This window comes from Dryobates pubescens, chromosome 3 (assembly GCF_014839835.1).
Source record: "Dryobates pubescens isolate bDryPub1 chromosome 3, bDryPub1.pri, whole genome shotgun sequence".
Lineage (NCBI taxonomy): Eukaryota > Metazoa > Chordata > Aves > Piciformes > Picidae > Dryobates > Dryobates pubescens.
Window position 1 is genome coordinate 25,993,909 of NC_071614.1, and position 11,962 is coordinate 26,005,870.

Below are 11,962 nucleotides of genomic sequence, written 5' to 3' on the forward strand. Positions count from 1 at the left end.
TAACCCTCAACCCAGCACTGAAGGGTCAACACTAAACCATGTCCCTAAGTGCCCAGTCCACATGATGCTTGAAGATCCCCAGGGACAGCAACTCCATTACTGCCCCAGGCACACCATCCTAATGTTGGATAACCCCTTCAGTGAAAAAACATTTCCCAACACCTAGCCTAAACCTCCCCTGGCACAGCTTGTAACCATTTCCTCTAGTCCTGTCGCTTGTCATCAGGCAAAAGAGGCAGGCTCCCTCTTTGCTCGAACCTCTCTTCAGGTAGTCGCAGTTCCCAGAGGCAAACAGAAAAGCGCCCTAAGGCAACATGTCTGTAAGTTTTGTAACGATCTCATTAGATAAGAGTATTAAGAGTATTTTCTGTATAAATCTCCATTCTGTAGATGTCATTTGATACTCACAAATAAATTGTAACTGATTTTTTAATTAAATGGACCAGTCTGAAGTGCCATACATCAGAGTAAACTCAGACTCAAAAGTCAGGATTTCTGCCAGCACCACCCCACACAACCCCCATTTATTCACTTCACCTGCAGCCATGAGCTCCTGACAATGCATACTAGCTGCTTTGTAGTCCTGGAAACTGAGAGCTTGTTCCACTAAGAGGATTAAAACTTGGCCTTTTCTCTCCATCTGATCATCTCCTGTAAGAAAAATTCAACATTTTTATTAATTGGAATTAACGGTTGTCTTAAACTTGCTACTTTATTACTTAAGAAATCTGTATGTTGCAACACAAAAGCTCATCTTGAAATTGAAGCAGAATTAAAACTAACTGCTTTTTCCTGAAAGAAACAATAAAATCAGTTATGTAGTTTAAAAAAAACACACTAGCCTCATTGCTGGCTAAAAAACCTGCACAGAATATATGCCTAGATTAAAAAAATATTGAGAACAGTATTTATATGATGGCCAAAACATAGATCAAAACTGATATTTAAAGTAAGTGACATATAAATCAAAATCTGGACATTGAAAACAGAAAAAAAATAATTCTGTGAACTGTAGTGGAAGATGAGTTTTGAAATGTTTAACTGTTTTCTTACAGTATACAAATCTCCAGTTTAAACTCTCATTTCATAAAGCCAAATAACTCATAGAGATGTGGATGACACATCCATTTAAAAGTTTGTACCCTCTTAAATTGAGTATGCAGAACTGAAACTGTTTTTCACACCATGCACATATCTTGATCACCAGGCCTCCTGGACAATGCCCCTTCCCCCATTTATGAGTCAAAAGTAACACTTCAGATACTGTTGAATTCTTACAACTAAAGTCTCATGAAGAATCTTTGCAGAAAAATGCTGAGATTACTTTTAATACATGAGCATTCACAGATAAAAAACTAATCAGCCATCTTATCTCCTTTTCAAAGCCAGTAATAGTCCATACAAATAACACAGCTGTCACCCTTTACCAGCCACTGTGTTTTTTTGGGGTACTTTTGGTGGTTTTTGTTTTTTTTTCCAATGAAGAGTCAACACAAGAACATGAAAGTTATTTACTTAACTGGCATCAGTTAGTCCCATCTTGTGCTCAACATAATGTATCTATGCACTGTATAGGAAGGTGACTAAACATACAGAAGAAAAAAGCTCTTCTCATTTTAATTCAGGAAAGAAAGTTGGCAAGAAGCTAGTAAAAATGGCTGGATTTTTTCAAAGCAAGCTTCTTGGGCATGTTTCTCCCCTATTATTAAAAGTGATTTTATGCAGTCACTGCTGCTACAGTCATTTGAAAAGGGCACTGGTTTATGAAACTGTATTAGAACAACTTGTGAAATGCAAATACTTCAGAAGGTTAAACAGATTCAGTTCCAAAAACCAGTTAAAGAGTACATGTACCTAAATTGCATAGCTGTTATTTTTAACTCCAGTTTCCAGATCAATCACCTCAGGCAAAGCAAATTTCTTTTTAAAGCTTTCTCAAAGAAAAGATGTAGCAGTTGTACTAGAATGACATTCAGGGAAGTGAAGTTATCCTAATTACTGAACTCAATCAAGACTCCCCTAATCCCAGCACGTAGTGACTAACTCAGCTGGGAGAACAGGTTGGCTTCCCATCATTTTATCTTTTGGCCTCTTGCTCTATACACTGCCAACACAATGTTGCAAATTAATCACATTCAAGGCTCCTCTGTTGCAAAATTTTGCCCTCTGGAACCTGGGAACTTCTCATGCAGCCAAAAGCAATAATAGATGACAAAGAGGTTCTAAACATGAACTGCCATTTCTATAAGCAAGAGATCAGTATTTGCCACTCATCTTCTGATGCCCACTTCACCCTGACAGCTTTAAAACTTACAAAGACTTTACTAAGTAAAAGACACAAATAAAAAGCAAGAGAAATAATCAAACTATTGTCCCTTAATTTCAGATAGACAAAATAACAGCTATTTATTACTACTTAGAAATCAGTAGGATTGAAGAGAAGCGAGGACCACATCAGATCAAGGAACTGTGCTTGAGCTGTTCTGTGCTGAAAAGTCCCCGATTCCAAATGTCTTAGCTAATTAGTTTTGATGCAGTAAGATATTGCTCCATGTGTTTTACAAAAGCACAAGTATACGGATCATTTTCCTTCCAGTCCATGGCTGTATTTGCTCATCTTACCTTTACCTTTCACTCATTTAAAGGTCTACTTTCTTGACACATACTGTTATGCCACAGAACAACTGTTAGCTCCAACACAAGTAGTGAATCCCCTGCAATACACACCCCGAGCCCTTTCTCATGGAACTTTCATTGCTTCAACAGTGCAGTCACTTAAAATACTACTCGCTGCAGTTCATAGGCATGGTCTTGTTCTTCAAACATGAACAATTTTTACTGCTTCAGCTATGTGATACCTCATTTGAAGTTATTTTTAATAAAAAATACTTATTAAAGTGAAAGTTTTGAATTCTAAATGGTTACCCTTGTCATTTTGACAGACATCCAAGATTTAAAACCAAGAAAGTTTCAGTGAGAAGAACTATTAAAATGGGAGACCTTAGTATATTACATAGCAATTCTGCATTAAGCCTTAATTTTGTCTGACATACAGACTCAAACAAATCAAGTTCAGAAACCTGAAATAGTATCTTAATTTTTGTTTCCCTTTTATTATCTGTGAAAGTTTGTGTGTTCACCTCCCTCAGATTTTTGTTGCCTTATTTCATACAGAACATGCATTTATATTCTAAGAATTACCCCACCCAGTAAGTCTCCAAAGTTCTTTCTGTATCTTTTTGTTATGATCCTTAGCATTAAGATAGAAGTTGATACAAGAAGATATGGCATCATATGCAAAATAATTTTGTAGCGGGGTGCGTATCAGTCCCTCTTCCCAGAAGACAAGTGATAGGATGAGTTGACCCAGGGGAAGTTTAGATTAGATGTTAGGAAATACTTCTTCATCAAAAAGATTATTAAGCATTGGTACTGACTGCCCAGGGAAGTTGATTGAGCAACCAACCCTGGAGGCATTCAAAAGACATGCAGAGGTGACACTTAAGGACATGGCTTAGTGGTAGACTTGGTAGTGTTACATGATGAGTGGAAAACTATAGAAGCTCAGAAATAACTATTTTGTTTTAATTTTCTTGAGAAATAAAGGATGTTCTAGTTCTTTTTTCAAAAGTTTGAATTCCATTTGGGTCATGTAACAATCTTATTGAAATACTCTGGGTAAGATGCACACTATTTGTGTGAAACAATGTCATAAAAACTTAAAAGGCAAATGGTATCAAAATTGTTATGCATACTCCAGAAATTACACAACACACATTTAGGAGATCAGAAATCATTTCTATTGTTACTTCATCAAGTGTTAAGCAAGAAAATGAATGTTGAGGAAGGTGGATTTCAAAAATAAGCTATGACTTGGGAATGTAAGCAAACTTGAGTTACTAGAATGAGCTTGTAGATACTAAAATGGACCACATTACCACAGAAAGTTGGGAGAAAATAAGAATAATGAACAGAAAATATTTCTGGAGATTTTGAGTCAAGAAAAAAAGATCAATGCTCATTAGATCTTATTGATACATAGTAAGAACAGAGTAGATGTATCATGGTATCAAGATGGTTTTGCTCCACTATTTCGTAGGCAAGTAATTGAATACAGGGAATTCTTTCACACTCCTCCTTCACAAAGAGTGTTTTAGGCAAGGATTGTGACATGTAGAACAGTTCCAGCTCCCTGAGCAGGTGCAGATTTTCCGGCTGTCATGCTGAGCACATTCTCCCCCACTCACTTTGCCCATCTGTGAAATTAAGATAACACTTGTGTGCTTACTCTACAGAGGTAGTGATGTGAGGTTTAAGTAGAGTTTACTGTCATTAACCAAAGACTTTAAAGCAATACAGAAGCCAGCTGATATATCATTACCTAAGCAATATTTTAGCTTTGATAAGAATGACTATAAATTCTATTACTCACTTTCAGTGCTGCTTCCTAAACAAACTGTATTCAGAGAACACATCTCCTTGAGGCTAACTATGTGTATTTTACTCTTGTATGCACAGCAAAGGCATTCTTTCAGAACTGAAATTAATATATATATGCTGAAACTAATTCCTCCAGCTACCAGATAAAGTACAAGAAAGCACTTTGCTGGTAAATACACATGGTGGATTGGAAATGGAAAGGACTGCAAATTTGAGCATGCATAACCAATACCAGCAAACATGCTTCAGAAGACAAAAATCAGAACTTCTTTTACAGCAAAGGTGGCTCATAAATCAGGATAATTGAGTAAGTAGTGAAAACCAATTAGGAGTGAAAACCAATTCTTTCTTCCAGCAGTGCTTTAATCTAATTTTTCATTAAGCAAGTCCATAAAGTTCAATCTCTAAATTCTTCTTCAATATCCAGACTCATCCCAATATATCTCCACAAGAACACTCCCTATCATCGTAAGCTTATAAATATCAAGTTACCCTTTCCCAGTAGTTTTAAACCTGTGCACGAAGACTATCTGGGCTAAACTTGGAAGTTCTCTAACATTCAGTTTGAAAGAAAATATAATCATTCATACATGAGTCTTTAAAATCTACATGCACGAGATGCCCTTTTGCTACAAACTAATCTGTGAAATAATATTAGTGTTTGTTATCATTCTCATGGCTACTAAGTGCTAAAATAACTCCTAATCATACTAATAATTAACTAGCTCAGTAACTTAAACTACAAGTCAAAAGATACAGAAATGCCATTTCTATATGTCTTGCATTATCAAATTTTTAGACCTACTATGAAGTTTTTTGAAACTCCCCATTTACAAGCTATAATTACTGCCATGCCAGTGTTCCACTTACATTCCATTTTTAAAGCTATTATTAACCCAGCTATTAAAAGCATATGCAGCTTTAAATTCAATGTAAGGTTACCTATTTCACCACTCACTGGAAGTACCTACAACAGTATTTGAGGACTAAAAAGTAAAGCTTTTATAGACTTTCTTTAATCTGTTGGAAAAGTATTTCATTAGCATGCATAAATTAAAATAGCAGTAAAAAGCACGTTTCCTCTTCTATGCTTTGGGATACTTTTCTGGATACTCATCAATGGGATAGAATGTGAGACACACAAAAAATCTGCAGTAGTAGTAGCACGATGTTTATAGCTTTCAAGCTTTATCGCTTTCAGTGCTTAAAATGAAAGAAACATGTTTTCTCTAGCCTATCTCTTACAACAAATGAGTCTAGATAGAATTTACAACTATAGCAGTCTCATAGTGAATCAGTGCTGTGCTTATAAATTAGCATCTTGTACAGAAAATAGTATTTATATATAAGTAACTAACTAGTCATCCCTCAGTGAGCATGAACTAGTTTTTAATCACACAAGCTTAACACTACTGATTTTCAAAAGAAACAATATACACATACAAAAAACCCAGAAACACCACCACAGAAAGTCACTGCTGGAAATGTTTGCTTGGTATTTTTTAACTTTCAAATAAATTATTCTTCTATAATCAAAAGATAACTTTCTAAGTGACTGAGTTATTTGTTTCCTTAGTGTAAGAGACAAGGAAAAAAAGTGTCAAAGTAATGTACTCCTTACAAAGATTGTCTCCTGAAATATACTTTTACCATTAAAATTCCATACTTACCACAGGAACAACCAATAATTTTAATCCTGAGGTTAAACCATGGTCAGTGTACCCAATACTCTTAGAATAAATATGTAATTTGCAGCTAAGTAGTAGGTTTTAAATCATTTAACTGCTTAAAAATAAGCTATTTCATGCGTTCGTCTTCTGGCCTTCTCCTGCCCAGTAATGCAAGGAAAAGAAAATCAGGAGGCCATTTCATCACCTGGCTTTAAATACCTCTTTTAAAACTCTTTCAAGTAGTGTCTCAATAGGTACCACTGTGTTTGTAACATTAGCACCCAGATATTACCAAATCAACAAGCTCTATATAAATTCCCTAAAGTTTTCTACCAAATAGAAATTGTTTCTCATCTTTTAGTTTTCAGAGATCTGAACCACAAATTTGTTCCCTGTCCAAAGGTAGATACCAGGACACTATTGATGCTACAACCAAGGCACTAGGATGACACTAGTGGACAAAATATTTTCTGTTTTTAAGCTTCATATCATCAATGTGTATTTTGCTTTTCCTTCCCTCATACAGTGAAAATAATTTGGATTCAAAAATAAGCTAAAATTCAGCAGCATTAGCCTAAACTTCATAGAAAATTAAGAAGTTAATATGACAGTTTTTAACTTGATGTAGGAGGAAGCAGAAAAGAAAGGGAAAAGAACACTATAGCAATCTTGTTTTATGAACTACTGAAAAGATATTTTTACCCAAAAGTCTTGCAAGCAATTAAAAGAGATTCTATAACTGACACTATTTTTTTTCTACAGAACAAGAGATCATAAAAATGTTCATCTGTAAAATGAACGAATATGCAGCCTGGATCCAGCTACCTAATGTGGTACCATCCCCTCTGCCATTTTTCACATAGCAGCACTACTATTTAACAGAACACTGCGCATAGAGTCATAACAATGTTTCCAATTATTTGTTTCCTTAAGACCTAGCCATCTCAGAAGGTCAACAACCTAACTTCTTCACCTCTGTTCATCACCTCATCCAATTCTCCCCGAGTATTCTCCTCCCTATATACAATACGATACAGAATCTGCCAACACTAGGCTTCCTGAAAACATAAGAACAAATTCTTACACAATTTAACAAATGCAGAGAGAATGAATTAGCATCAGTGGCAAAGCCTGAACACACTGATTTTATATACCACACTACATCATAAAAATACAGCAGCATTGTATCTGTAGTTGCATTGATGAAGTGTTTGTTTTGTTGGGTTTTTCTATTGAAATCTAAAATACTTAGGATTCCATCCCCGAAGATGTTCAGCCCCTCAAATGAATACTTCAGTTAATGCATTATTTTCATGCACACAGGAGATACATGAAGCATTGATGAAATCTATGCACTACAGATTAATTTTTTCCCCTCTAAAGTGGGACAATTATTAAATCAAACTACCTTCTTTGACAGAGACAATAGTATTTACTGGAATTTTAGTGCTACCAACTAGCTGCAACAGAAAACATGCTCATCCACAACTCCTCCAGTCTGAAATGAGCTTTTAATGCAAAATTCAGATTAGACAAGGCTGGTTTTGCTTTAGGTATCAATGGAACATCAGAGCAGCTGACAATATTAGCTGCTTTACAGGTAGATTTTTTCATTTGTGTGAAGTATTTCATTCCTCCCCAATGACTACTCTTCCAGGTGATTTTTTACTGATATCGTTGAACATGCATTCTAATGATAATTCAAATGTCCCAAAGTACAACACAAGCGCATGTTGCATTGTAATTCAGAGTCTTATTAACACATCTTACCTGCAACCCGTAGCAAATTTGCAAGTCCCAGGAGCTTAGCAGATTGTTTGTAGTTTGTTGACATCTGAGCAAGGCAGTCCTTGATGAGACTAAGTCGATCCGAACATAAACGCACTGTTGAAAGCAGAACTGTTGTTAGAGACTATATAAGTGAATCACACTCCTTCACTTCTGGTTAAACAATGTAGTCACAGAAAGAGTGCTAGGGAGTGTAAGAATGCAAACACAGTCTAAAAACCAGCCCAAAGTTACTTTCCTGTACATCATCAACTACACCTGCAAAGAGAAAGTTGAAATAGCACCACAATATATCCAGCCTCAATAACTAGCAAGTGAGGCTGGGACCAGAAGAAGGGGAAGACTGACTTGACTGAAAATTTGTTTCAGGTTTTCAAATTAAATGTTTTTAAGTTTATATCATAGAATCATAGAATCAATAAGGTTGGAAAAGACCTCAAAGGTCATCAAGTCCAACCTGTCACCTAACACCTCATGACTACTAAACCATGGCACCAAGTGCCACATCCAGTCCCCTCTTGAACACCTCCAGGGATGGTGACTCCACCACCTCCCTGGGCAGCACATTCCAATGGCTAACAACTCTCTCTGTGAAGAACTTTCTCCTCACCTCGAGCCTAAACTTCCCCTGGTGCAGTTTGAGACTGTGTCCTCTTCTGGTGCTGATCACATGCATTTAAACTATTTTTATTTTGTTTTTCATTTTTGTCACATTCTCATAAAGACTACTAAAACAGAAATTAACTTTCATTCAGGATGTTGTAAATAACTAGTATTTCACACTACAGTTTATTTTAGGATGAGCAGGATACATCACACAAACTGAAAGAGCTGTCGGAGGCAGAATCTTCAGGTTGTTTTAATTAACATGAATATTTTCCTGAGCGAGTGGAGAGATAGCCTGTAAATCACCAGGCTGTGTCAATCATATCTTGAGAAGCTTATAATTAGTACTGTTTCAAAAAAAAAAAGTTCACCAAGAATTAAACAATTACCTTAACTGTATAATTTAATATCATTCAGTGCTCTTTTTAGCTAGTTAGTGCATGGTTAACTTCACGTTGCTGCTTTAAAAAGGTCATGTTTTCATACCATGCAAGTTCTCAGAGCACAGTGGCACAGCATGCAGATCTTCCACTTAACACTTAGGAAGACATTAATGTCTTGCATCAGGGATAAACTCTGCATTAGCATATTGGTCTTAAAACATATGAAATTAGGTATCTCAACAAGAGCGAAGAAGCACTTGCATAATGAAAACTCTCTTAATAAAGTTTTGGAAATCAAATCAGACTATAATGAATTAAGAATGAAGGAGCAGAAAACGGTTACACTTCTAGGTTCATTTTTAATATGCTACCATACATATTAGTATATAGCAGTAAAATATTTTCATTCACTGATTGTATATGCAAGATTTTTTTAAGTATCTAACGCAGCTGAGAGCCATCTGAAATAACAGCATGGGACAAACACTATAATTAAAGATTGATTTTATTTCACTTTTTTTTTTTTTGCTAATAAGGTATCTCCAAACCAGATGTTATCAAAATACAACATAAGAGTATTTCACAACCTTAACTGCTGAGATTGCTAAAAATACAAGTGGACAGGAAGCTCTAAAGATAACTAAACATAAATGTGACAATAAAAATCCATTGTTAATTCTTACTGTGGGAATAAGTGATCCTTAATATTATTTTAATGACATTATATGAAAGTTACTGACCATTTAAAGGCTTTCATTAAAACCTTAAAATGTAATTTTAATCTTATTAATTTGATTTACATGAAAGATATTGAAAAAAGTATAAGTCAGGATCGTTAATGAAATTGCAGGCATGATTTCACATATTCTAATTAATCTAGACCAGTTTTATTACACACATAATATTAATGCAATATTATGTTGCCACTCTTTTTAAATGATGCCTATATCAAACAAATTAAGTAAAGTCAAGAGTGAAACATTGCCAAGGTCTAGAAACCAGACATTCTAAGTCAAAAAATATGAAGATATCTGAGTATAACACATGGAGCATCAGCTCACTTTGAAGTGACACTTGGGGAAAAAGAGAAAAAAACCCACCAAAGTAAAGTAACAACAGTCACTAAGAACAACTGCTTCATCTTCCATAGGCCCACAAATGTTTTCTATAAATCCCAGTATTTCTCTGCCATAGTTGCCATAAGTAAAACACTACCATCACTTCATTTCATTGGTACTTAGTGCTCTTATCAATCAGTTCTTTTAGTGTCTTTAATACCAGGGTCATGCAGTCTAACAAAGTTGCCCACATACCGTGCATTCTAGCCTTGTTGAAAGCCAGGAACCATAGCTAGGAGAGGTGAGGAAAAAAAACCTCTACAGACACCCTGGTCATTGAAGAAAGGGTGGAAGGGGGTGCTCCAGGCACTGGAAGAGAGATTCTCCTGCAACCCTTGGTGAAGATTCTGGTGAGGCAGATTGCCCCTGCAGCCCATGGTGGTTAGCAGTGGACCAGCTATCCACTTGCAGCCCATGGAGGACCCTACGCTGGAGTAGGTGTGTACACAAAGGAGGCTGTGACCCCATGGAAAGCAGGACCAGGAACTCAGACTAAGTTTGCTGATAGGACTTCTGACTCTATGGAGGACTCACACTGGAGGAGTTCGCAAAGAAGAAGGAAGAGTGTGAGGAATTCTACCCCTGATGAGGAAGGAGCAGCAGAGACCCACACTTTCATCCCCTTGTGCCCCTGGGGAGGAGAGTAGAGTTAAAGGAAATAAGGAGTGAAGTTGAGGCTAGGAATAAGGGAGGAGTGGGAGATGTTTTTTTAAAGATTTCGTTTTCTCATCATCCTGCTCTGATTTGATTTGTAATAAATTAATTTTTATAGACTTGTTTCATGGAAAAGACCTCAAAGACCATTGGTCCAAATGCTGACCTCACACCAACCATGACCGTTAAACCATGTCTCAAAGTGCCAAGTCAAGACTGTTTTGTCCATGATGGTAATTGCTAAGGGATCTCTCCCTGGTCCCTGTCCTGTCCCTGTCCCACAAACCTTTTATTATATTTTGTCTCCCCTGTCCAGGGGAGGAACAGAGTGATAAAGCACCTTCGGCAGGCACTTGGAATCCAGCTAGGGTCAACTCATTAAATAAAGGAATGAATTTTGTTAGTTCTGCACAATTTGTAAGCAATAAAACATACTGTCATATACTTGGACTTGATAATCTCTGAGGTCTTTTCCAGCCTTATTGATTCTATTGATTCTATATTCAGTTTTCTGCTATTGTTCATAACCATCTTTACTTTCCAACATCTGTCCAACAACTTGTCATACCATTGGAGTCAGAGCTCCAAAACAGATTTAAAGTTTTAAACAATCATCAGAAGAAATACTTCTCTTGTCATTAGGTTTTATATATTTCAAAATGAAATAGTCTAGTGGCGGCATGAAAACTGCCTATGCATGAAGAACCTGCTCATCAGCACATGACCAAGTACAGAATATTTTGCAAATATAAGATGAGCTGAAACTACTTCTGATGAAGTCATCATGATCTTCCATTACTCAGTTTTATAATTACCAAAAAGTCCTCCTAAAAGAGGTCCCACAGCGTAGATCCCATATGCAGACATCTTTCTGATCTCACATCAACTGATTTTTTTAATACATTTTTTTAATATTTTTTTAACATGTCTGTAACATGTTCAGAGGCAGGGAAGGGGCAATTTAGTTTACTCATGCAACATTCTAGCAATAGTACAGTATTCCTTACGCATATTTGTGTCTGTGATTGAAGTAATCATATGAAGAACAAAAATATGCAGTACCTTGTAATGGCAGTATTTTCACACCAAACTCTTCAAGGTAGCCAAGGGCACGAATGAGATCTAATTCCTCCTGAATAGCACTCGGACAGTCTACAATAAGCTGTAGACAGCACCTAAAAAGGAAGGAAGCCATTTTTTTCTAAAATTGTGGAATAAATAAAAAAATTAGATTTCTGGAAAAGTTAACCTGTTTCAATGAAAATGTATTCTTGGATTGCCACAATCCTCTTCACCTAATTGT

General features: G+C 36.1%; 1 protein-coding gene across 1 annotated transcript in view; it reads right to left on the minus strand.

Moving 5' to 3' along the window:
- Positions 1 to 11,962, minus strand: part of NBAS (NBAS subunit of NRZ tethering complex) — a 151,576-nt gene that overhangs the window by 88,045 nt on the left and 51,569 nt on the right. Inside the window, exons 31-33 of the mRNA XM_009909471.2 lie at positions 11,722 to 11,834; positions 7,881 to 7,994; positions 538 to 651 (exon numbers count right to left, since the gene is read on the minus strand). Of these exons, the coding sequence (XP_009907773.2) occupies positions 538 to 651; positions 7,881 to 7,994; positions 11,722 to 11,834 (341 nt within the window). The remainder of the gene's footprint in view (positions 1 to 537; positions 652 to 7,880; positions 7,995 to 11,721; positions 11,835 to 11,962) is intronic.